The sequence below is a fragment of the Platalea leucorodia genome, assembly GCF_965183815.1.
Source record: "Platalea leucorodia genome assembly, chromosome: 6".
NCBI classification, from domain to species: Eukaryota; Metazoa; Chordata; class Aves; order Pelecaniformes; family Threskiornithidae; genus Platalea; species Platalea leucorodia.
The window spans coordinates 27,003,443-27,030,590 of NC_138828.1; the positions used below are offsets into that span (position 1 = coordinate 27,003,443).

General features: G+C 41.5%; 2 protein-coding genes across 4 annotated transcripts in view; both read right to left on the bottom strand.

Annotated features, from left to right (window-relative positions):
* The window catches only part of UBA6 (ubiquitin like modifier activating enzyme 6), a 33,962-nt gene extending 28,519 nt beyond the window's left edge, over window positions 1–5,443 (bottom strand). The window contains exons 1-6 of one of the 3 annotated variants that reach the window (XM_082314949.1): window positions 5,374–5,443; window positions 4,930–5,115; window positions 4,306–4,367; window positions 2,870–2,932; window positions 1,239–1,333; window positions 378–406 (exon numbers count right to left, since the gene is read on the bottom strand). In XM_082314949.1, the coding sequence (XP_082171075.1) occupies window positions 378–406; window positions 1,239–1,333; window positions 2,870–2,932; window positions 4,306–4,310 (192 nt within the window). In that variant the 5' untranslated portion in view covers window positions 4,311–4,367; window positions 4,930–5,115; window positions 5,374–5,443. The other 2 variants (XM_082314950.1, XM_082314951.1) reach the window with 2 other exon arrangements.
* Window positions 5,444–11,935: 6,492 nt separating this feature from the next.
* The window catches only part of LOC309592752 (transmembrane protease serine 11E-like), a gene marked incomplete at both ends in the record, with an annotated part of 44,495 nt that continues 29,282 nt past the window's right edge, over window positions 11,936–27,148 (bottom strand). Inside the window, 5 exons of the mRNA XM_082316547.1 lie at window positions 11,936–12,097; window positions 13,629–13,771; window positions 14,540–14,799; window positions 15,595–15,790; window positions 18,952–18,990. Coding sequence (XP_082172673.1) covers window positions 11,936–12,097; window positions 13,629–13,771; window positions 14,540–14,799; window positions 15,595–15,790; window positions 18,952–18,990 — 800 coding nt within the window. The remainder of the gene's footprint in view (window positions 12,098–13,628; window positions 13,772–14,539; window positions 14,800–15,594; window positions 15,791–18,951; window positions 18,991–27,148) is intronic.

Below are 27,148 nucleotides of genomic sequence, written 5' to 3' on the forward strand. Positions count from 1 at the left end.
ACACACAAACATTCTAATGTCTACACAAAAGGATTCTGATGGATGACAGAATAGGATAACATATTTTGAATAGTCTGGCTTTTGAGTTTATACCACTCCATTTCGGAAAGGCCACTTTGTACAAAAGGATTCAATGTCTGATCAGTAGCTGGCTAAAATATTACACGAGGTATTTCAGAGCACAGTGGACATTAACGTGAGACTCGGACCACACCATTAGAACATCCAGATTATTAAGTTTTCACCCACAAATCCTCAAATGTTTTGCAATCCTTCTACTGAAAGACAGTTTCAGAAACTTAAGATTAGCTAGGTAGTAGTGTTGTCCTTTTTCCTGCTCACCCAAGAATACCCAAAAACAGAGCTGGTTTACATACCTTTACCCCAGCCAGAATTATATTTTTGGCTGAAAAAAAAAAAAAAAAACAGAAAGAGAGAAGGACTGTTGCAGATTTCTTGCAAATCTGTAATTGAATAGTTATGTGATTGGACAATAACAGTATGTCATTGCTAAGAACTTCACAGCTTAAGGGTTTGTTCTCTTTTACATTTGGCTCAAGCATTCTACAGCACCACTGAAAGTACAATAACATGAGCAAGGTTAAAAAAGGCTCTCTACATTTGTCATTTGTCAGCTGTTCATCCCACAAGCGTGATCACAGAGACACTAATGACAATAAACTGCAAAACCCCATGACTCTGTTCAGGCATCTGGTGCAGAGTACCGTTAAAGCCAACTGAAAGGGTAATACCCCAGGTAAGAACCAGCCAAAACAAGTCTTGCTCATCAAGAGTAAGGGAAATTTTTAAAGGCAGTTACACATTTTTCACCAAATTGCATCTGTTCTCCTACTTCCCACCCCCCCATTTCCTGCATGGGGATAATTTGGGCTATAGCTGTTCCTGTATTACATTCATTGATACTGATGCCTGAAGAAGTAACCTGGATTATCCACCCTCAACCTTCACCCAAGACATGAGATTTTGGATAAAGCGATCTGGCCCATGGAAGCACATTTTAAAGTAGAATTGGAAATGTTGTTCCAGTAAAAAGCTTACTAGAGAAAAGTCCAGGATCTTTCCTGCATCTGCTACGTTACTCATAGGCATCATGCACATATAAATTCACTCAGATACTTCAGACTCGCTTATTAAATCTAAAATAAGCTTTACAAGTATTCTGGGACAGTATGTTTACATACACTTGTGTCTGCTTAAATAAATGTTACCTAACTTACCAATCTCCACACCAAGACCACCTATACCACTCAGGAATACGTGAGACTGAGCCATCTTCTGCATTGCCGTGTCTCCAAGAACATACCTCTGGCGACTACAGCAAAGATAAATTCACATCAAAACAAGATACAAATAATGTCAAGAGCATATGAAAGCAAGTCAAGAATTCCCAGTCATTTCCAAAAAAGTTCAAATATTTTCAGCTATTCTATCATCCCAATCAGTTTCTAATCCACCAAGTTCTGCAGATGAGTGTGCGTCACTAGTGACGCGTGCACAGTTATATTTACCAGCCCTCCATTCAACAAGCAACTGAGGACATAACATGCATGTATCTGAACTGTGTAGTGCTTTAGGAAAGAAATGCATATCAAATGTAATATGTGCACTCACAGTCCAAATAGTGAAATGCATTTAGTACACACCTTTTCAGTGCCAGGTTTTGGAGAAGAAAAATAACTTTTAATTTTAAATCAGTGTAAAACCTATTCAGGACAGTAGTTTTTTGGAATTAACTACTGAAGACACAAGAAAGCCAAAGAATTTCTTTGTTATCAGAAATCTTTAAACCAGAGGGTGCAGTAGCTTTTGTACTTAGATCCTGAGCTCTGAAAGACTCTTAGTTTCCAACTATACAATTAAACTTAAACCATTCTAAATATCACCTTTTCCACCAAAGAAAAGTATGACTTTCATAAGACTAGTGCCAAAAAGTAAAATGACACATACAACACAGGAAGCATTGCGCTGAATTAAAAAGAAGCCTCATTTGTTCAGCATACAGGCGATTTTTTTAATGTTTTGTTTGTTTGTTTGTTTGTTTTTTTAAATATATATGAAGAAGCTTTTCATCCCACCACATTTTTCCAGGGATACCATTTGTTCCAGTACAGGCTCTCTGAACTATTGCCATGCCAAGTGACCTCAAGCCATTCCCAGCTAACAAACTAAAACAAAAATAATAATAAAAAATAAATAATTCCTTTAAAAAATCTACCAAAAAACCCCAAAACCCAACACCCTGAAGTCTGGAGGATAACAAAGATACTGATGATGTTCATGAGGACAGAGAAGTATGGCAAAGACTGAGGAATAAATGAAATTATGAAGGAGAAAAATTACATAATATTGAAAAAGAAGGTGAAAAGACGGTAGTGAAAGAAGATGAGGAACAAGAAAGAGGAATATCTACTTTGTCAAAAGGGAAACAAGCTAAAGGCAGAAAGAAAATCCATATTACAAATAGAAGTATTATTCCTGTTTTCCAAAAAGCACACATTATTGATACTATTCGAACTTTGTACAACTGCATAGTATTTACCTATGCTTTTTACTGGTCAAATACTAATAATGGTCAGAAAACACCTATTATGAAACCAATAAAGGAACAGTTTTACAGAAAGATGGATTGTATCTTCAATTCAACCAGTTCTCACCACTAACTTTGCAAGAAGTGGGTTCTATTTCACTTGCTGAACACTTTGGGGTTTCTGCCTTACAAAAGGAGGGACACAGCAGCACAAGTACTCACACCTTTACCAAACCACCAGTGGATAGTGTTTTAAAGTCTTGTCTTTCACATTACTGTTGCTGAAAAGCCAAGAACAACACTTAAAAATCAGATACTTACCTATACAAAGCATCATCAATTTCCATAGAGTCTGCTGCCATGATGCAACGTGATTCGTTTACACTAGAAGGGTTACAAAAAAAAAAAAATCTGATTACATTGGATGCAATTTCACAGTTGCCCTCCACTCCCAATTCTTCAACAGAAAAACTGAAAAACACAGAAAGGGATGTTACATAGGAATCACTCTGAACATTAAGAAGCCTATGGAACACCACACCACAGCATCTAGGTAATTAAAATGCACAGGACCCAGAAGACAAGAACGCTCAAACGTTCAATAAATGATTTCAAAATACAGACATATTAATTTCCCCACTGAGAAGTCACAAAACTTACTTCTTGTATTTGCCAGTTAGATTTACTAAAAGTACAATTTCATTTTATATTAACAGCTCCAAGCTGTTTAACTTGCATCTACCTGATTGGTGCTTTTTTTTGAAGAGAAGATATGAGATCCCTGAATGACTAGGAAGAGTTATTTATGCTGCATTATTTCTATGTTAATTGAAAATCCTTAGAAAACAAGTTACTGCGTTAGCTAACTGAAGAAATCCATACTCAAAGATCTGAATTAATGCAACATTTAACTAAGACATCAAGTTAAACATTTTGATAGGATTTTAAGAAAAAACACAATTTGTGCTATTAAGGCCTTCAGCAAAGACTTTTCATTGTGAAGTTACCCCAGTGATAACTAAGCACTAGGATTAGGAACAAACTCCCACTAGGCAGCTTGTTTCTTAGTTATGCACGCTGGGAATTGGTGCTTCCTGGACCTGGCAGGTGACTGCCACCAAATACAGCACACGCATAATTGACCCCATGTTTGACCCAGAACATCAGTCCCCATCACTACTAGGAAGGTACACATCTTATTTCGACTCCCTACAAATTGCCTTGGAAACTAGACATGGCTGACAACCCTTTCTCCTAAGAGATTGAAAAGTACGGGCCCAGACATACTGAGGAGCTTTTTCTCTGAGAGCACAGGTATACCCTAAAACAGCTTTCAAGACAATCCTGCCCAAAGTTAACTCCTACTTACTGTTCAGATGGTTTTGGCAAACATTTTAACATTTCTGAAGTGCAGCACCTGCAGCCTGTCACAACCTCGAGACTACAACACTGACCTGAAATTTGTCCTTTTGACTTTTTAGGCTGAATTAGAAAGTGCCAAAGTAGCACAGCAAGGGATAGAGTTACATTGAAAGCAGGCCACAAATCTCATCAGCTAAGCTGTTCCACACTGTGGATACTAACTCTTACACGTAAGCTAGCACACAAGACAGTCAACATGAGGCACTTCCATCACAATCTACACCACCAGTCACTTCAGTGCAGCTCCCATGCTCTTACACAAGAAGGGCTGAAGACAAGCAATGCCAATGTTACTAGATCCTAGGACCCAGATCTCAAACCAGAGAGCAACACACCTCATCTGAGAGTCACGGGCTTCAGTCCCCGCTCAGGTAAAAGCCTTCATTTCAGCCACTGCCTGGAACACAAGACTGGAAGTTCCCCTCTGAGCAAGCCAGCGCCACCTCGCAATGGCCCAGAGCAACCATCCCCGAGTGGTTCTGCTCCTCCACAAACAGCACAGGCACTCTGAGACCACCCAACATAAAGAGATTGTGGTACTAAGGTGGGGAAGATGATCCACCCCGGATAAAAACGCCCAGCTTCTTCTGCTGTGGTTGCCGACAGCCAAGCTGTACTTCTCATTTTAGTTCAACTGATATTAAATTTGTCTCAAAGAAAGGCATGTAATATGGGGAGGGGAAAGCCATTCTAACATTATGTCCTAGTTCTTACCAGATGCTCGACATTTACACACTTGCCTGTTTCCTTTTAAAAGCCAACGCTATCAGTTTTAATGCCAGGCTTCTATTTAACGGTGTAAGTAATGTCCTTCATTTTTTTAAAGCCTCAGCTGCTTGTGGGATATAACCCAGGGACAAACTAAGAAGCTACATGTTACCAAGAAGGACCAAGATGCTCTGAAGAGCAGCGAAGCCACAGGAGCTGTAGCGGTGGGCCGCTTTCACAGTGTTTCTTACCTCCACGTCAGCGCAGGCTGGAGCAGTATTAACTACTTGCTGTTCAGCAGGCTGGGATGGCGGGAAGGCCTGGATTCATCCCACCTACCCAGGGTTTCGGAGGCTGATCCCAGTCGACGCAGGCTCCCTGTTCAGTCGGCGGCGAGAGAGAGGACGCTCAGACCCACTGTTAACTGCTCGGCCGGGCTAATGGGGGGAAAAAGACGACACCTCAGACCTACAGCGGGGAACCGAGACAGAGCCGACCGGCGTCGAAACCGACCCGACCCGGGTCCCAGCAGAGCCAGACCGGCTGCAGCCCCCCACCTCGACGCCCCGGCTCTCGGGGCGCTCCTGAGGCGCTGGGAACCGCCAGCCGGCGGGCCGGCCTACCCCGCGCTCACCGCTTCCCCGCCGCCCGCCTCAGGGGCCCCCCTCCCCGGCCCCGCCGCCGCCCGCCCTCACCACCGCGGCGGCCTGGCGCTGCGATCAAGGCCTGAGCGCTGCCGGCGGCGACGGGGGAAGAGGCAGGAAGGGGGTGGGAAACGGCAGCGCCGGTGCCGCGGCGATTCCCCGCCTGCGCCGACACGAGGGGCCGGGCTAAGGCGGGAGGAGGCGGGCGGCGGCGGGCGCCCTCAGCCCGGCCGCGACATGGCGGCGAGCAGCGTCTCGCTCGCTCGTGGCCAACGGGAGACGCATAAGCCATTAAAAAAAACACCCCTTTCTGCCAAAAAAGTAACACGCCGCGTTGTTAAAAAAAAAAAAAAAAAAAATCCCCGTTAGGTTCAAGCGTTACCAGTTTAGACGATCAAGAGCGCTTCAGAGCCCTGCTCCTGAGGTAACTGTCCACATCTTGCAGGAGAGCGCCAGCAAGATGTCGCTTACCTCAAAAATAGGCAAAATTTCATTAATAGGGGCTAGGGAGCAAAGTTGTGAAATGCTAGAGAGCACCCAAGGCCATAGGGGAGCAGAGATTTGGAAAAAAGTGGTGAAAACCAATGTACGCCCCATGCAAACACGGCATACAGGCTTGTGGAATCGTTTTCCTTTCTTTTGGGGGTGGCTTTTCACCAGGAGAAAGCAAGCTGCGGCAACCATCACTCTGCCTCCACCGCCAACTCAACATCACCTCCTATAAATATTTTCTTTCCCATTTCCCAAACTCTGATGAAGACCCCAGCACTGCCCACCTTCCCATCCGGCAGTTTAATCTCCCTTCAACTTAAACCCTGCCTTCCCTTTGGTTATCCCTAAGCATTGGGGCAGGTGAGACAAGTTTAAAATATTTCTTTGTACCATTAGCACATCTTAGCGAGAATGGGAGGGTTCGTGCTACTGCACAAGCCACGACTGAAAAATGTCATTGCATACATTGTATACAGAATAGTCACCTTATATTTTAAAATATTTGTAACTTAAAACAAACAAACAAACAACTATCTGCATCCTACAATACAAAAGAAAAAAAAAAAGCAAGCCTTTTCTTTATCTTGATTGGGTTTTGGGGAACTTCTAGGGGCAAGAAGACCCCAGTTTTGTCCTCTTTCTGACCATCCAATGCATTATTTTAGCATTTACCTCTCTAACGAACAGAGTTCTAGCAGCCCTCCATGTCTTCCTCAAGATTTACACCTCAGTCCAACAACGCACACAGCTTTTGTACTGAATAAGTAACAAAGATTAAGAGCAGCTGGACAACATGGTGCTCGTTCAAACATGGGCTATGCTTTGGCAGGATTAGGGTGAAAGTACTTGTCTGCTACACAGCTTCTTGTGACACAGAAATAATTACAGAAGAAAGATACGGCAAATTTCAAAGAACCACTAGAGGCCACTATAAGTCTGAAATGCTGGACTGAAAGATGGGATAAAGGGAGAAAGCAGTTCAGTTCTTCAGGATGACAAATGCAATCCTTACCAGTAAAGGAATTGATATTTAAGGCTGGTATTTGCTTTGTAGCTTTTTCACATAATACATAAAAATCAGAAAATACAAGAATAAAATTACTTCCATTATTTCAATAAAGTAATTTCAAAGAGCAGTGCACGTACCTGATGAACAAAATTAGCATGAGTCCCAGCTAGAAAAGGTGGGAAAAAAGTGAAGGAGAGTTTAAAGACAGCAAAAAATGTCAGCTTCAGTTTTGCCACTTTGCTAATTTTTAGTTCTGTCCATGATTTTTACCTTTAGTTTTGTGGTTTCTTTCCTTAAAAATGAACCTGTTTCAATTTTTTTTTTAAGGTTACACTAACAATTCTTATTTTTAAGAACTTATCAATCAAATGTGTTGTGAAAAATAAAAAAAAATATATAGCTGCTACCCACCATCTTTCTGTCCTGGTCATTGCATTTTTTAAAGATACCAGCCACTTTGACATGCAGTCATCTCACATGAAACAGATTTTGCATAATAGCAGTGAATACTGACAAGCCTTTTGTCTAAACGGAGAAACAGCAACATCCAGTTAATTCTTGCCTCACAGTTTAGCGGTAATTAAGCAAAGACTAACCATCAGTGAAACCGTGAACATGGGCATTCTAAGATAAATTGCCAAATAAAAATGGACAGATTCTGTTTGGCCCAGAAGCCAAAGAAACTGGTTCCCAAATGCATCCATTAGTAGGTGTACTCAGGAGCCCTCTAGATTGATGGTAAAAAATTCAAAAAATATACAGGTTTTTCCCTTATTTTCCAAGACTGACAAATTTGAAACATCTGGAGCCATTCCACTGTTGTTTTTCCCCATAGCCCTCTCTTTGAAAAATACATATATCTGTAAAATCTTAGTAAATTTTGTTAAATGAATTAATTTTAAAGGAAATCCCAACTCCATATTTGTACCATGTTAAAGTCAGCTATAGCTTTTGAGATTGGCAAAAGGTACGAAGCAAGGTTGACAGTTTACTGACTTGCTGAAGCAATAAGCGGTACGTGGCTGTGGTCGGGAGACCACCACCACCTCTGGACTCAAGCCCATTCACGTCCAAAATCTCTGTAACTTCAGTTTATGTGCGCTACTGTAGATTCGTTCTGCATGGAGGTATTGAATACATCTTTAGAGCCGTTATTTTCAAAAGGAGCTGAAGCTGATATAGATGTAAATCTCCACTCCATCTGCTGGGAAAATCCCAGCCACTTGCACTTTTTTTTTTTTTTTTTTAGTCTTTTAATTTCCTGATTTCCAGGCATGGTTTCACATTCTTAATGAGGACTCCAAAGTGGGGATTTGGGGGGGATGCATTTGTTTTCCTGATTTATTTAGTTAATAAGCAAACTAGCAGACAAAACTCTCTGTAGTTTTCTCCCTAAAAATGTGTTATTTGAAAGTACTAAGGCCAACACAGTTCAGTTTAGCACACAGGCCAGTGCAGAAATGACCATAAATCCACATCAACATCCTTCAGTGAACCCATCAGCTCTTGCAGGAGTGAGGTGCTGACTGGCAAGGCTTTGTCTCCTCTTTTTGGCACAACTTGCAGTGTAGGAGTGCTTTTCTGGCATGTTTAAAAGGACTCTAGCTTCCCCGTGAGGTGGGCCAAAGGATCATGTCACTTAAGGCTGCTCTAGCAAGTGACGCCTTCCTAGAAACCATGCTAACAATGTTGTTAAAATCCTGATCCAGATAAACAAGGGCACCAATTACCTAAGCTGATTCCACGCTGACATACACATGAATGCATTTCCAAAAGCAAGAGCCAGCTTTTCCATGCACGTGCATCTCTAGCGCAGGCTGTGAGTTGCCAGATAAATATTCATTGGGTTAAATAATAACCGTTGGCTCTCAGCTCTTCTAATTTGTTAACAGGAACAGCAGATACGGAATTGGAGTTTCTACAAGCTTTACTTACATAAGGAATCCCAGTGACAGATTGATGTCATTCAACCAGACCTCCTCACGTGATTAGGCCTTGTGCAATCAGCCTTTTATTTCTTTCCTACTTGTGCTCCAGGCTGAAAATTAGCATTGGGCAAGCCTCAAACAACCCAATTTGAATAACCAGAAGTTTGGATCACGTTTCTTGATGCTTTAAATCTGCCTGGCAAATCTCAGGAGAATTGGTATGTCAGCTGTGTAGACCTTCCTACAGCCAATTTCCAGGAATGCCACGTTACAAGGATAAGTTTCTCCAAGGCCAGAAGCAAGGTCGTAGATTCTTGGATGAAGCTTCCGATCCATTCTCCAATTTGCATGGTGCTAGCTTAACTGAAATTCACCTTTAAGTGTTTTAGAAAAGCAGATGTCCCACCTCGTCTTTGCTGAAACATCTGTAAAGCTCCAACCACTGTTAATAGACAAACAATTCCTAGGATGGAGAATAAACAGAGCGCTGCAGTTTTAGAATAATCTTGTATCAAATTAAGGAAGATTAGTCTATTTTGCATCATATACAATTTTTAGCTCTGTTATTATTAAAAAAAGGACAAAAAAAGAGCAACTGTTTTTAAAGACATTTAATGTTATGAAACATATTACCTTTATATCATTTAAATCCTTGCTAAATCTTAACATCAACAATAATAAAAGGTTTTTAAAAATCTTTTCTTTAACCACACAATATTCTCTTTGTTTTATTCTAGGGCAGAAAACAAACAGAATCTTCATAAATACAACACTGACATGGAGTATAAGACAAACCCAGGCCAGACAGTTTGCTAAAAAATTTGTGAAAAGTGCATCTGGCTGGCTCAGGACTCCCTGAGTAAGGTAGACATTCTCCCACACACCTCTTGGCTGTTTGGCCTCTCACGAGAAAATCTGAAATAAAGGCTGCCTTTCTCATTTTAAAGGTATTATATATACATGTCACTTGCAGCGTGAGGTAGGAACCAGTTTATAGGGGTTGTGTCTAATCTGGGCCTCACCTCCTTATTGTTGCCCCTCCATTTGCTAGGCAAAAAGATAGAGTTAAGTGTAAAACAAAGCCTTAGCTACCTATGAAAGTGAATTACTGTTTACTTCCAATTGCAATTCATCCGCTGGTTAAAAGGAAGGATTTTCACCTTCAAAGCAATAAGAGGCACAAAAAACTAGATGTAATTTTTTTCCAAAGGATGCCTTTGAAAAAAAGGGGACCTGAACACTAGAAGAAAACTGTGTTTCCAGGTGACCTAATCCAAAACTCCATGAAGTTTCTATTTTGTAACTGAACCTGGCCCAGAGTAAATTCTTAGTTGAAAAATAGCAGCAACTCAAAAGTGCATAAATTACAAACTTCATCAATAAATTAAGGAAACAGATTTGCTGCATCTCACTATCCTCCTAACTGTCCCAAGATCCTTCTCATTTTATAATGGACATGGAAAATCAGAATAAACATACTACTATTTCAAAACCCAAACTAATCTAAAACCTTCAACAGATTTCTTTCTGAGATAAGGCATCTTGTCTTTTACTGAAATTCAAAAGATATATAGAAAGACTGGAAGGAGCCTAATAATAAGACAACCCCCTCCTCCACCACCGAGGCTTAAACATAGGCTTTTCCATCCATATGTAGACTTTTAATTCAGAGTGTGAGTTTTCAAGAAATGCCGAGCATCTCATTCCCAGGAATACTGATTACTGGAAAGCTTGCACAGTAGGAAGGCTGAGGAGAGACCCAGTCCTGAGCAGAAGGAGAGGCAGGATGCTTCAGAGAAATTTTCAGCTGTAGTAGGTTCAGCTGGGGGGCTTGCAGCTGCTTTCATGTCTCACAGGGACTCCTGTGAGTCCTGCATGCACAGCCTAAGCAGTCCGGTGGCCATTCAAAGACTGCAGGAGACAGTACTGGAGTGACATTTTGGATCCTCATATTGCAGGCCTGGGCTCTACGGGACAGTAACAGTCACGTCACTGGACGCCCTTCCACCAGCAATCCGTGAGATGTCATGCACAGAGGTAGGAGAAGTGCTTAATCGGCGTACAAGGATTGCATTTACTCTGAAGTTCTTATCGGGACTGTTCTTTAATATGAAATTACTCTTCAGCCTCATAAGACAGGATCATATTCATTCATGGCAGAAATGAATCCATCAGTGAAGCAAGATAGTATCACTAATTGCTTTCTTTGCAGTGAGGTAGTTTCCACTGGCTGGCATGCCCTTGGAAAAGCACGCTGTTTCTTGAACGAAAAAGGCAGTTCCCAGTTTATTTGTGGTGAATATTTATTTTTCCTTTAGCACAAATTTAATTGCTGGGTTTCCTTCCAGGGAGGCTGTTCATGGGGGCACACTTATTACAAACAAATTTGGGTAAAGCTTGTGTTGCTGTATCTTAAGCATACTGTGAGTTGACCAGAGTAGATCTAGAAGGCCACTGGTACAGAGGTAGCAGCACAGTATTGTGATAAAGCACTTCCACAATAGCACTTTCAAGTAACCTGAACTTCACAGAATCCACAAAAAAATTCCTGTTAAAAACGTGCTTCGAAAGAAGAACATCAAGCTTTTCTCTTTCCCCTTCCAACTTACTGCAAGCACAGAAATCCTCCTTTTCCTTAGCTAGGACCTACCCTCAGTCCTGGCTGATCCACTGCTAGCTATCAAGGCCACCGAGCAGGGTGAGCGTCCAGGGTCTTGGCTGCAGTCTGTGCAGATGATAGTCTCTAACAAGAATAATAGCCAAGGGTTCGCTTTGCTAGAAACATAGCTGTGACAGCATTTGCTTCGCTGGAGGAAGAAGGTTCAGCTTCAGACCTCGGCCATGGCTGAAGAAAAATTTCTTTTTTTCTTCCTGGAAAATATTTGTATTTATAAAGCAGGTAAACTGGTAGCTTTTAAATGTTAGTTTAATGATGTCGGTTTGTAATTTCTGATAAGTGAGAATGTTTCAAGGCTCAAAGATGAGGCAGGCAACCTCATATGTTTAGTATAAACTCACAAGGGGTTAGGATCTCTGACAGCAAAGATAGCGCTTGGTGCGGGCAAAGGTTGCTTCAACCAAAACTACATAGGAATATATATACTAAAAAAATAACCTTTCAGAATTACAGACAAATACGAGTTACACGTAGTCTATGTAGTTAAATCCTTTTTTGATTTTGGAATTAGATGTCAGTTTTTGAGGTAATCCAGTCACGGAAATAAGTCACCCGTGTGTAAACTCCAGGTTTATTTGGTTTGGCACATTCGTCTCCCCAGCTCACTATTCCCACGAGGTACCACATCAGTCTAGAGTCTGGAGTAACCAGTGGTCCCCCAGAGTCCCCCTAGAGAAAGAGGAGGGGAAAAAAAGATTTAATTGATCAGAAGGGAAAATATAATTCTCTCCATAAACAGGAGGGTGTGTCCAATAAAAGAAGAAAGCAAGCAGTATTTCAAGAGCTGCCATTTGTGCAGAATCCAGGCTGTTTCTGAAACTTGAGTCCGAAGTCTGTGGCTTTTTCCTGTTTGCCATGGAACCTCGTGACCTGTCTCTGTGGTTTTACAGTTTAAAAAAAAAAAAAAAAAAAAAGCTTCTCTTCTGTTTTGTGAAACACTGCTTCCCACCTGCCTTGTCTTCCTCCTCATACAAAGCAGGGAAACACAAATATATACAGCAATCTAAGCCAACAGCAACTTTTTAACAGTAACCACTATCCTTTCAACAAATTCTTTTAGTCACTTGCAGCAATAACATTTCAAGAAGGATTTCATCAGGAACTTGGTCTTCTAATTAGACAATATCTCCTTAAGACGTTAGCCACTTTAAAAGGCTGAATTCAGATACTGTTAATAGCATGACATGGTAGTAATAGTTAAACTGGAAACCTTACAGGCTGAAAGGCAATCCTCACACAACAGACCAAATTCCCCACCTTCCACCAAAATGCTTTACTGAAATAAACAGCAGTTGCACCCTTCTGTTCAGGTCTCTTCAGTGCTGAGCCAGACAGGAACAGAGGAACTGAGCCTTCCAGACTTATTCTGCAGAGAGTTTTGCTTTGGGCATAAATTTGTAGGACTGGCATTCTGGAAAGGGTCTGTTTTGAACCAGCACTTAGGAGTACATTCTTTGTAAATAACAAATAGAAATTACCTTCTTATTACCTTCTAAGTTATTGTTATGGAAATATTTTTTGTTTGATCATAAGTATTTCCTTGCAACATCTGCAAACCTGCACCACGCATGTATCCTTACCATTCCATTTACACCTAGCTTCCTTATAGTTATCTTTGTTGAAGACAGTTTTCCTTTGGCTGATCCAAGTCTGTTACCAAAGATCACATCATAACAGATCTGTTATGAGATGATCCACTCCAGAATTTAATTTCAATGGTGATAGTGCATTTTTGCTGGCAACTGCTACATTCTTAAACTTCTTCCTTCCTAACTGTACAGATGTCTGGTCTTAGCTACTTGAGACATTTAATTTTTAGGTCATATTTAATATTTCAGCATTTAGTATCTCTGCCAATGTCTTGTCATATCACTTTGCAAGCAAATTGTTAGTTAGATTTCACACACAAGAAATTATGAGAAGCAAATGGGCTTGTAGCAGCTATTCTGAGTTACAGAATAAGAATTTCATTTCATACTATGAAAGGTTTAAATTCTGATTTTTTTACTAATTTAGCTCTCTTAGTATGGGTTTTACGTGCTAAATGATGTCTACTAAATGCTATTTCATTTTACAACTTAATTCCTGTTTGAATGGAGCCTATTTAAAGGACTAATACACTGTCAGTTAAGAATTGGTCAACCAGATACTGGAGTCAGCATTAAAATAGTTTTCCTTTCTAATTTTCAGCTACGGTTACCTGACAAGCATCTACTCCTCCTTCCAAGTATCCAGCACACAACATCCTGGGTGTTATGTCTCCATCGTACACTTCTTTTCTGTTGCAAGTATTGGAGTCAATAAGTTTCACTGTTGCTTCCTGAAGAGCATTTGGAGTTGGACCTGAGTGAAAATATAGTTTGGGTGTTTATCAACAGAATTACTTTGCGGTGGTTAAGATACAGGAAGAGCATTTAATGTTCTCTTACAGAGGACCAGCTTGACTTGGTTTAATGTGGAGGTTTTGCTTGTTGATCTGTCTGGGTTAGGCCCTTAAGGAAAATGTACATACTCACAGTCTCACTTAGGAACTGTACCATTAAGACAGAATTAACGATTGCATGGTACATAGTGTATTTTAGACATGTTCCATATCATATCATGGAACACAAATTACCTAGCAATTTGGGCAGATGATATGAAATGAAGACATCTTGGTTCCATTGCTAAATCTACTCTTAGCATGGCCTGATAAGAGTGCGAGCTTGGGTAAGTCACCATCTGCAGCTCACCCTGCACGTTTACCTGAAAGCCCACAGAGTTATCTGTAGCTTCTGGCTAGGGCTGGGAGAGTATTTTTTTAGGTGCTATATAAACACATGCATGGCTGGACTACCTGTCTTAAGAATTTACAATATGAAATGGAAAGGCTAGAAGAAGAAAACAGTCTTCTTTCTGTTTTCTGCTTCTGTGGATTGTAGCTCTGTCTTTGTCCAGTCTAATTTTAGAACAATAAACTGCTGCTTATGATTAAACAAGCCTACTGCTTATAGACAAAGCATTAGGCTTGCTGCCATCCAACATATGGCTACAGAAGTGGTATCAATTCAGTAGTAGATCAAAGCCACTGTTAATGTAACATACAGGTTGCCTGGTAGACTCAGGACTCACCGTCATTAGTAAGTGCTCCCCAGCCTGTGATGACAGCGTAAATATTGTACGGAAAAGTCTGAGATGGCTCAGGCAGACAAACGCGGTGTATGCTACTTGTAAACTCAACTTGTTTAGAGAGCTGCACTAGGGCAATGTCATAATCATGTTCTGGGTAGCGGTACTTTTCATGAATAATAATAGTCTTGACTGATCGTTTCAAGCTTGGTGGCTTCAAAAGAGCTCCAAAAGTAGCAGTCCACTTCTGAGGGTGACTCATGCTGAAAAAGGTAAGAGTGCTGTAAGTATTTAGCTGTAAATATAAGTGTTTGGGACTTTAAACTTGGTGAGCACCTTTATTGTAAAGCTCCTTCAAGCCAGCTTCCTACTAGATTCTTAAGGCATCCATCACTTTCCATAACACAGTGTCCCATGTAATTGTGGGCTGCTGCTAGAAGAGTGCAATTCTGCATTCCCTCCTCAACCATGGTCTCATGCTCCTCCCCTGCACCTTGTCCCTGATCTAGCCATTGTGTGGCCACAGAGTGTAATCAAATCAAAAAGCTCTTCTGCTACAAAACTCTTCATCTGTTACTCTTTTTGCATGTTAATAATCTCTTCAATCAGCTGTTCCATCTTACATGCCCTGCAGCTTCACAATTGCCATGCTTGAAACAAAAAAGTGCTGGGAGTGCATGGCTGAATGGAGGGGTAGGAATGTGGGATTACAACTTCTGGTAGCAGCCTGCAGCGGCAGCAACCTAGTTGTAACACAAAGGAGCAACAGGAAACAAATACTCTGCCATTTCAGTCACATTACCTTTTCTGCAGTTCTTTGCCAAATGACTATTGATTTCCACTCACACAATTGCCAGTTCTGCTCCAAAGAGTCAGTCTTTAATTTGTCACTGAAACATTCAAGTGATGGGTCTGCTTAACCCTGACTTTTCTCCTCTGAGGCAGAAAATTGTTCCCTCTGGAAAGAGTCAGGGGTGCGGTGCAAATCTAGAAAGCCACAAAACTTGATACACATGGGGCACATTCTACTGCAGATGGTCTCTAAGATGGGAACTTACTCTCTGAAGCAGTGAGCTGCAGATACAAGCCATGTATTGCTGATGAGCGTTGCACCACAGCGATGGATATTATTGTACTGCAAACTAGCTTGCCATGGCCAGTCCCCGGTCTCTGCAGAAGACAATCCGCCAACTATTCGCAACGATGATGATTTTGCCATTGACTTGACTGATTTATTCTGCCGTAACCCACAGACTGTCAAAAAGGAGAAAGAGTGTATGAGCTATTCTTCTGTTTAGTAAATATGCCTGCCAACGGCTGTGGAAAACATGAAATTACACACCACCTAGGTTCTCTAACAGTATTAACATCAACAAGAAAACATACCTTCCACCAGCCCCACCCCAATCAGAGATCCTCATGCACAACCCATTCTGTTAGAAGCCTGAATGCACAACTGACCATTATGGAAAGCCATGATGGTCAACCATTCAGGCTTAGCTGCGTCAGCAGCTCAAATCAGGAACCAAAACCTTCACCACACACCCAGGACAATTCCCAAATACAGGGATTGCCAACTTTAACGTCCCAGGTAATTTGTCATTAGGATAAAACATGAACAAGGCAAAATCTAAGATGGGAATGATCCAAGCCATGGATTTTTACCACGCATGCACGCAGGTTACATCAGCAAGATGTCACCTGGAAACAGGCAACTGCACATTGCACAAATGGCAGTCTGCAAGCGGACCTGGAGAGGCACTTCAGGCAAAGAGCATCACACTGATCCAGGCCAGAGACGACAAAGGCATGGATACCTCCAGCACAGTGTGTATCCATGACAAAAAGTATTATCCTCCAAACCCAGAGAGAAATTAAAATATCCATGGTTTCAGCCACTAAACTCAGGATATTCAGGAGCAGCTGAAGCTCCCCCATAGCTTTAGAAACTTCCTCAATGGACAGAGCTGCTTCAGCTGTCTTCTCCCATCCAAACAGCATCATATCCATCTTACCTGGACCAAGACCCACTAGTTTTCATCCAGGCCCCGGTTTCAGCTAGACATTAGGAAAGTTGACAGACAGGACTATCCCAATTCATTGAAAAAGAGATAGAGCTAAGAATTATTTGCATAGTGACAACACAATCCAAACCATTGCACTGCCTGTCTCCCGCAGGCAGTGACCCAGAGAGGGACAAAACAGAAACCAGTAGTACGTCACTGAAGAGCTGCCAGCCCCAGGGCCCTTGAAGTCCTCAGAAGCCAAACACTGGAGCCACGCAGAGGGTAACCTCTGCCGCTTCCTGCTAAGATCTGCACAAACTTATGTTAACAGTACCTCATAGTCAAAAGCAGCAGCAATAACATAGCAGATTGAAAGCTGTTCATAAATTCGGGGAAAAAAAAAAAAAAGGTCATACAAGCTCATGCGCTCAGTGTAGAGTCTGCCCTGTTCTGAGATTTAAAACCACAGTGAAGAAAATCAGTGAAATCTAAATCTACTTGTCCAAAACTTTCCGTGTGAAAGAAAAACTGGAGAATATACCATAATTGATAAGACTGTCTGCACTAGCATGTTTCCCTCCTGAAAGTTACTCGTAATCCTCAATTACAGGTCCTAAAACTGCACAACCCTATCAACCACCTGAGCAGGCAATGTTCAAAACACAGGGGGAAACTCACAGTTCCATCAGTGTCCCACAACACCAGCACCTAAAAGGGACCCAAAAAGTGATGGTATTTAATTTTCAATTACTTGACAGCTTGGTACTAAGGAACTGATCAAACGTTCCCAGAGTTAAAAGAAACCCAACTTGTAAGCAAAGATGGCTTTTTAGGACTACTGAGTCTCCAAACAAGCTGACTTCCTTCTCTGAAAGCTTAAAAACATCTCTAAAACAAACTACCTCAACTTAACCCCTACAGCAATACTTTGAGAAGACCAACCACATTGCCTTCTATTTCCATATACAATTTCGAACAATTTTGTGCTACTAGCCATTCCAAAAATCCAAAACATTTTCATTATAATCACAGGCTGATGTAACTTCTATGTGTTTCCTTATGGTCCTTCCTTCCTTCCAATGCACACTAAAGAAAATGACATATCCCCAGTTTCTGAGAGCACATAGAAAGCCATTATTCCAAACTCTTCTGCATGTGCCCAATCCTACCGGCTTTTGGGGCACTTCTCACTTGCAGGCTGTTAGAGATCTCTGCTAGCCTGCCATCCTTAAAGCACCAACTGAACAACATGCTGGTACATGTTCAGGTGTAAATCTCATCACTTAATGTGTGCATAGGAAAATAACAGGCAGCAAGGTGGAGATGAATTGTTATGCTACAGCATCCAAGAGAAGCATATATGAAACATTCTACAGTCGCTGCTCCAAGATGCAGTTCTAATACTTTACATCAGGGAGACAGAGGACAGGGTGTCTGCCCTGTGCAGGCAGGATTAGACTTGACAAAGTATTCTACTTAAGCATGTTTTAATCAATTTATAATAGGGATTGCTTCTAAGCATAGTCTGCTCAAATATAAAATGCACTCAAATCCATGATAAGGACTCTCCTGCCTTTAGCACATTATCATACACCTTTCAGCTAGCTGCTGTGCCTGACGTTAAAGCAGTCAACTAGCCCAACCAATTAAGTTCCTTTATTTATTGGAAGTCCTCCTCGCTTGCTCAATTTTACTACGTACACCTAGGAGTTATCTGAAATGTCTTAGCTTTCATGTAGAAACATGGCTTAGTCTCTGCGTGTCCAAAAACACAATTAAGCAGACACAGTGCAAAAGCTCTCACTGGTACCAACAGCAACTGGATCAGGCTAGTAAATAAACAAGTGTCCTGAACATTACAGTGCTCAGCCCTCACAGGCTAAGTCCTCTGTTTCCTAGTTTACATTTAAGATGCACCCTCCACCTTCCACACCACCACTGCTGGAGGCAGAAGCATGCCATAGGCACTTATGCAGCAGGACCTGCATGTCTCCTCTCTGCCCAGCACGGGAGATGTTCTATAGAGCCCTCAGCACTTGCTCTTTTCTCATCATTTGCTCTTTTCTCACAGAATTGCTGATATTTTTAACAGAAGGAACATCTCACTGCAAAAAAAAAGACCAGGGATCTCAGCAGTGGGTATAGACTTTTTCAAGAAGGTATTTTTACCACATCACCACTATTTTCAAGCCAGTCTTCTGAAGTATCCCAGAAGACACTAATAAAAAAGACTTTCTTGTGACTAAGCAGGATTTCTAAACACATGGCTCATCTGTGTGAAGTACAAGGTCACATTCACTAGACAGGAGGATGAGAAAAGGCTTTTAAGGGCCAGGAAAAGTGCTCAAAGGCTATTAATGCTGATTAAAACAATCGGCGCTTTCCCAGGCTTAAAAAGCCCTCACTTACTGTCATTGAAGAGGGCTTCTGCTCTTTTTGTCTCCATACCTGAAAGAAACAAACAGTCAGGGTAAGGCCAGGACAGCACACACAAGGTTTCCCATCTGCATGGTCATCCCACCCAACAGCTGTTTGAGTAGAGGGCACCGCAGGAGGTACAGCTGAGGGGGGCTGCTAGAGAAACCAGCGTAGCTCATGTGTGATCACGTTCTTGTGCTGGCTTTTGCACTCCTCTCTGCAGTGCTGCTTGCTGTTCTCCAGCCAGCCAGTATCCTCTGAGGACCAGGCACAGGGTCTCCCCCACCTTGCTGGACCCTGATGTTTCTGGAGGGGAGTACAGACAAAACAAGTCCTGTATCACTCAAGATCCACAATTTTGTTGGGGAGAGATTTTTACAGCGGAAAGTTTTGAAGTTACTTTTTTGTAAAAAATCAACTGGATGCATTTTACACCAGAGTGAGGGCCAGAGGAGATCTGGTACTCACTCCGTGCCCTCTTCCAGATGAGGAGGCACTGACTTCACTGCAGCAATGCCAGCTTACAACAGCAGTGGCTCATTCTCCTTTTTCCTATCTTATCGAGCAACAGGGTGTCTGGTACACTATTAATACTAAAAGAGATAGTTAATAGCAATTTATTGCATGGCACAGCAGGTTCTAGCAATACATTCCCTCTTTTAATATGCATGTTGTATGTTTATGGACAATACACAATGCTCACGCTGACAACAGGAAGCATCGGCTCAAGGTATAAGTCTATTCCCCTTCTTCCAGAATGCTGTTTTTACTAGAGCTATTATTTTAGTTGCCAGCAGTCAAAACAAATTTAAAAAATAAAAATTAAAAAAAAAAAAATCACGCTTTCAATACAATTTTTAAATTATATAGTGATTCTTGTACAGCGTCCACAACTTCACGTTTTGCAGCTGGATAGCTTTTCTCAGCAGATCCCTGTCCTTACCTACTCCATTTCTCTTTGCAGCTACACAGAATAACATCCTAGTTTTGATACAAAACCACACCAAGCCAGGAGGAGTCTCTTTTGAATGCAAAGGGCTCTGGCTCATACTTGCCACCTATTGTGCTTGTATCACTTGTGTTTTGCTTGTGGGCTTGACACTCCTCCTGGTATGCAGGGTGAATTGCACGTTTGCAATCCACCATTACTAGACATGTACTCATTCATTTCTTAACATGACATTAAGCAGACTGCGATAGAAAAAGGAACCAAACAGAACTCCAGTGCATGTACAGCTTGACTGTGGGGAACGTTACAGAGCAAAGGCAGTGCTAGGGCTGCCGTATGTGCGTGCACTCGATGCTTTATTTTGTAAGAATGGGAGATGAATTACAATTGGACATTTATATAGCAACACAGTCTTACTCACTATAAACAGGAACTGTTCACATAATAGATAAGTTTTACTGGTGGGCAAGCAACATCTTGCAAGGCCCTCTTTCAGTAAAAATGCTCACGTGTACTTTCTCAATTTCTGTGAAAGAAGGAGGAAAACCCTAAAGTACAGTACCTCTACCTTTCAGGGATGTTGGTTGTATTCTGTGAATTTCCATGGATGGTTGTTGCCAAGATCCCTTACATCAAAATGTAATAATACCAGACAGTAAAAGCTAGGCCAGCAGAGGGATACAGCGGTGGTATAAACATTACTGTTTGGTAAGTTACAAAGTAAGGAAAAAAAAAAAAAAGGGTGCTGAGCTGTGCTAAGGATTTGGCTACTTCACCTATATGTTTATACTGGCAAGAAATGCTTTGAAAAATCTGGCCCTACTTGTTTATTTCAACTATGATGAGCATCCAATGTTTTCCTAGAAATTCATACAACTTTCAGAACTAGCTCATCATTTGGGTCACCCTAGTATTCCACAGCTGGAAACTGGTAAGAAACCAATAAATGTAATCAACAACGAAAGAGTACCTTTTGCCTTCAAGTGCAATATTGATAATAATGTTTTTTTAGCTCCTCTCTGGGTGGAGAGACATTTACTTCATAATGCCTAATTATAAAGCCTGCAGTCAATTATTAACACTTACATTATGTTGCAAAGCTCATCGAGAAGACAAAAGGAGCAACCAGCTTGTTCAAGCGCAGTGCCGGAAGCAATTCAATTGGCATGTTCTCACTGCACTGAGTTTTGCTGTGAGTCACACAGCTGTTCTGCAAGGCACCTGTCTATATCTCTGTTTGCCTTTTTACGAGGCACCTAGAAAAAGGTACAAACCTCACGTGGGCAAAATTCTACCCATTGCTTCCAGTTGGACCGACTTGTGTGTAATTGGAGAAACAAGTCTTACACACACATGCTGCAAGTCTTAAATAGCATGTCTGTACAGCTCTGAATTTTATCATATTTTATAATATATCACAACTACACAGCTGATGTACTCTCCCACCCACCCACTGCTGAAGGAAAAAGGCCAGTGACACCTGTCACAGAATCATAGAATCACAGAATGCTTTGGGATGGAAGGGACCTTTAAAGGTCATCTAGTCCATCCCCCCCGCAATGGGCAGGGACATCTACAACCAGATCAGGTTGCTCAGAGCCCCATCCAGCCTCTCCTCGAATGTTTCCAAGGATGGGGCATCTACCACCTCTCTGGGCAACCCGTTCCAGTGTTTCACTACCCTCATTGTAAAAAATTTATTCCTTCTATCTAGTCTGAATCTACCCTCTTTTAGTTTAAAACCATTACCCCTTGTCCTATCACTATTAGCCCCGCTAAAAAGTCTGTCCCCATCTTTCTTATAAGCCCCCTTTAAGTACTGAAAGGCTGCAATAAGGTCTCCCCGCAGCCTTCTCTTCTCCAGGCTGAACAACCCCAGCTCTCTCAGCCTTTCCTCATAGCAGAGCTGTTCCATCCCTCTGACCACTTTTGTGGCATTAATTCAATGCTGTATTCACCAGGGTAGGGGCACTGCTTTGCTTTAGAGATCTGCCAGATACAGTGCCCTGACCATGAATCCCACACTGGGAGCTGGAACACAAGTACTAAAGAAAACACCACAGCAATGGAGAAAACCTCAAAGTAAAGGGAGTTTTTAAGAGGTGAAAGCAGGTCTGTCTGGCAACAGACCCAGGGACCCATTGCGCAGATCAGGACAGGTGAAATTAAGGGCACAATACCCAGGACTCAAAACCAAGATCCTAAACCCAGGGCACATATGTGTGTTTGGAAACTTGAACTAACTGACACTATTTTCAGATAAGCCGAGCCCACAGTAGATCCCATCAAAAGCAGGGAGCGCTTTGGGTTACATGATACTGCTGATGTTGCTTACTGGCTTACCTTATTAGGGGCTTGCCTTCGTTTGTTACTAGCTTGACATTTTTGGCCTGGTCAACAGCCTAGTTGTTCCCATTGTGCCAGCCAACATGTTGCAAGCCCTGCCTTGAAGTGATCACTTGTAAGGCACGAGAGACAATTTCGCTGCCCTGCTCATTTACTAGTTGCCCTAGTTAGTTGCACTACCAAGAAAAAGCATCAATTAGTAACAATTAAAGTGTCATATCTTGTCCCAGCCACATACAGCCACAAAAATAGTTATTTGTGCTGCATTTAGGAAAACAAGTGTTCAGGCTTCCACTGTAAACAAGAACAAGTTCAACTTGAACATGCATCGCCTACCTGTAAAATGGAACTTGCTATTTAATTAAAGCTTGCCTAACTTAAAAGAGAAAACTAATGTTTAAATTAAAATCACAGCAATCTATTGAAACATGGCTTAGGGATTCCATCTTTCAGAAGAGGTCTCTGTCCTCCAACTGGATGAGCAATTTTGTTAATACAGTTATTTTGCATATTTAGTAAATGGAATAACCTTAAAACACACTTAAATTATTGGTCTTAGTTTCCAACTAATGAGAATCGTGATTTGCAGTTACTATCTAAGATTAATAACTTACCAGCAAATAACTTCTTTTTACTCCTCACATACGTGTTTGAGCAAACATGGAAAGAAAAGGGGAGTAAGCAAGAGCAGGAAAGCATCTTGGTAATTGTTTATATGCAATAGCCAGTTAAGGCCAGGATTACTAAGGAAGTTCAGTGCCCAAAGCCTGTGGATCTATTTGGCAACCATCTAAACATTTGCAGGTTCATAGTTAACTGCAGAGTGAATGTGACTACTTACCTCTAAGGGATTTAGAGATTCCTACAGAAAAATGTGCTCGCTTTGCCACATCTCTAAATAATATCAGTTTCACTGCATCTGAAGAATTAATTTTGTGTCTGCTGCCTCATATCATTTTAGCCACAGAGATCAGTGTTTATATTAAAAGGAAAATAATAGGCAGAACTCTCAGTGACATAAATGGACCAGACATATTGAAGTAGTTCAACCAAGGCAAGCAAATGCATAATTAGGGGATATTATGCATTTTCAGTGTGGAAAGGGCAAGAGATGGCTGCAAAATTAAAGATGAGAAATCCATTTTAAAATTCTGATACAGCTTTACCCAATTCCATCACTTTTCACAGATGTTGATTCCCACAAGAAACTTGATTTTCTTTAAAGGTCTCCACCCGTGATTTTCTACATGTCATAATATAACTGCTAACTTCAAAGGCAAACTGCATGTCCCATCCTCTATTATATCAAGTTTCCACATTTTGCTTGTGTAAGTTGTTTTTTCGCAGAGAGAAGGCAAGGTAGAAATTATCTTAAAATAGGTATAAAGGGAGGAGAGGATTGTAAACAAAAAAAGAATTAAGAAAAAGTACATGCTTCAATACTAATAACATTCTTGGACATGCACTTGAAGCACAGCTTTGTGAAATGCACCAGGGAGCAGAGGAAGTATTTTCCCCACTGTCCTTTGTCACATTTTAATAACAACTTCCTCAAAAAGAGAGAGAATTACAAAATTCTCAGCTGCATCAGAAACAGGGGGCTCACCTAGTTCAATGTTATTCAGGGTAACAACAGTGCATGCAGGCAAAAAAAGGATCTCTGGCAAGTTTCAGGAGGTCACCAACCTGGGCAGCTGAGAGGAATGTCACAGAGTGCATCTGTCCTGCAGTGCAGACAGAGGTGGGGGTAATACCTCTACCCTAATACTCCTTAATTACATTAAAGACCATGAAGGCCCAAGGTACTGGGGTGAAATGGGAATGAGAGCAGTAAACAGCAGATTCAGTCATGTTCCAAAAAATGTTCCCAAAACGAAATGCAAAAGTTTCCTGAGAGATAGCAAAACACAAGCTTTGGGCTCAGCAGGAAAGTCATGCTCTTGTGTGGTTACATAGTGCACGCAACCTAAAACATCTCCTCACTAACCTTCCAATATTCTCACCGCTCTTTCAACAGGAATTACCTCCCTAGTTATGCACGCTTGTAGAAGTAGCAAAACATGGCTTAGATACAGGTGATGCAATTCTCATTCCTTCAACAGGGGGAGAGTAACCTGGTAGAGACAAGACAAAGTCTTTGTATCTCTAATTGTCCCTGTTATCCAGCACTTCCCTCCCTACTTATGTCCACTGGACCTGTCCTCACATCCTTGACTTCCCCCCGCCCCCACCAACCACATCTTAATTCTGTCCATGAGGACAGACAGAGGTCCACACCTCACAGCACACAACTCCATCTGGGCATCCTGCAGCCTGATGAGGGATCTGCATGAGGAACTCTGTACCAGTTCTGTAGTGTGTATCCAAGCTGATACAGTTTTTAACATTATTTTTCTTCCTGACCTACACTCATATGCCTCAGCTGCAATCAAGGTCTCACTACAGTAGGGGTAGCCCAAATCACTTGCAACCTCTGCAGGCAAGGCAGAGAAAGGGAAAAACAGGAATTGAGTGAGGAAATTAATTAAATCAACTTATCTGGGTCGTCTAAGAAGTCAGGCCAGGATGATTTCCTGCTTAATTCTTTCATCGCAAGCATGTCCTTGCAAAATATTCATTTAAAAATACATTTCAGTCCCTCCCATTTCAGTCAGCTTCTCGTGACTGTTGCAGACACTGAAATGGACCACCTCGTGCCAAACTGATGGCATCAAAGTGGAGGAACGCCAGATCGCCACTGTATTTCCCAATGTACAGATGCGTGTCCTGTTCCACTCCAAGCTGCTGTTGTGGCTTGTAAAGTACAAAAAACCAGACTGCTACATACGTTATTTGAGATGAAACATTCCTCAATCATCCAGGTCAGACACTCATCTGCATGTCTCCCACAGAAGACTCGATAAAGAAGTGAGAATCTGTCTCCCAGGTTCTGTACTTTGTATTTGTAAGGAGCTTTAGCAAGCCCCAGATGCCAGATAAATAGAAACAATAACAGTTGACTTGTTGATCAAAACCAATTCATGACTCACTGTTCATAGCCAAAACCCTTGGCCATGCAACAGGTGGGAATACTTCCTACTCACTTTGAACAGTGCCAGTGATCTTGCAACCAGTTTCTTTCTGACGTCAGATGTACATTCCCAAAAATACATTTTGGGAGACTTCCAACCTACCTGACAAAGGGAAATAGTCTGGCAAGCTGCTCTACATTTTGCTTAATAGGGATCCAGGCTGTGAGGTGACTCTGCTTCTAACCAAGAAACCCCGGGGAAAAAAATTCAGCCTTGTAAGAGATCTCTTTGGTGCCAGAACTACACAGAGGACAAACTGCGACACCTTCTTTCAATGCCAGTGGAAGAGCAAGTCCTAACATGGGTATTTCCAAGTCACCCAACTTTGATATCTCATTTTGCTGGCTCTTGCACTGCTGTTCAGAGAAGATAGGACTTAGTTTGCTTGATTCTCCACTGAAAAATACTTGGGCTTCCAGTGGGGTTTGTACACAAGTGCAGAGATCGCTGTCACCTCCTATTTTCTATCAAAGCTACAATGGATCTCTGGAGATACTGCTGTCCTTGACCAGGGGACTATGAAATCTAGCTAAATAAGAAAGCAGGGACTTGAGTAATAACACATCTCAACATACCCCAATACAAGTGTATTTTTGCAGCCCTACATAAAGAACATCTACTGTTTAGTGATGATACAAAACAGAGACAATATTAAGTTTTGCACACTTGCTATTTTTTCACATCTATACGATCAAGCTTCTCTCTCTTTTTGAAAAAACCTGAACTAATAAAACATTGTCAGTTTACATTTTATCCCCTCTTTATTCCCAATCATCAGGAAGGAAGAGGCAAAGCAAGTTCTACCCCTGGTCTGGCATACTACTTAGTTTTGTACTGCTGCCCTGAACTGCAACTGAAGATCCCAAGTGTTGCACCCAATTTGCAGGAGTTTGTTGGAGCTGATCCTCAAAGCAAATACTTTTGAGTGAAGTGCAAGTCGAGACATGGTGTTGAACAACAAGATGATTAGATGCAGGGAGGAAGACTTAAGGAGGTTCTCCTTATCAGACCCTCCTAGCATGCAACGTAAATAAGTCCCTGACCTGGATTTGTTCAACCAGTTAGCTATGCTTAGCTAAACTAAGCTGTATCATGGCCCCCAAATTAGAATCTTTTGATAAGGTGATTACAATGAACAGGTTAATGATTTTTTAACAAACCATTATGAAAATGTTCTGAGATTGCCTCAAGATAAACAAGGATTCCAGTTGGCAAAACCATGAAAGCTACAATGAGGCAAGATTTAGAAGGGTGCTGGAGAGCATGGGAAAAAATCTAGGGCTTCTTAGCTTCTCTTGGTTTAAATACTAATGTTGGACAGGATATTTCAGGAGGGGAGAGAGAAGTGAGAAATACAAAACCTAGATCCTTCTCTGGACTTCCAGGATCTGCTGAAAATTGTCACTTCTCCCAAGTGTGAGGAAGAAGACGAGCTTTATAAATCGAGACCTGCATCTCCTCTAAAAGCATAGGAGTGCTCCATTCCACACTCTTCACTTGAGTCAACCTAGATTTCTTAAACGGCTGCACCAATAGGAGCTTGCCTAAGCCTCATAGCACTGCTGAAATCCTATTAGCAAAGAAAGATCCAAATGGAAACTTTTATTGCCATCTCCTAGAAATGGCAAGGTATTGTTTATGTTCCTTTATGTCATGTGTAACAGTTGCACAATGCTAGTCCTGTAGTGAGTAGTAGACCTATGTAGTCAGTGTTTTATGGTTAGGCTGGGAGAGCCAAGAAAAGCAACACGAAGTTTATCGTACAACTTTATCAAAGTAACACAGAGATGCTATCTTTTATTGAGACCAAATATTTAATGAA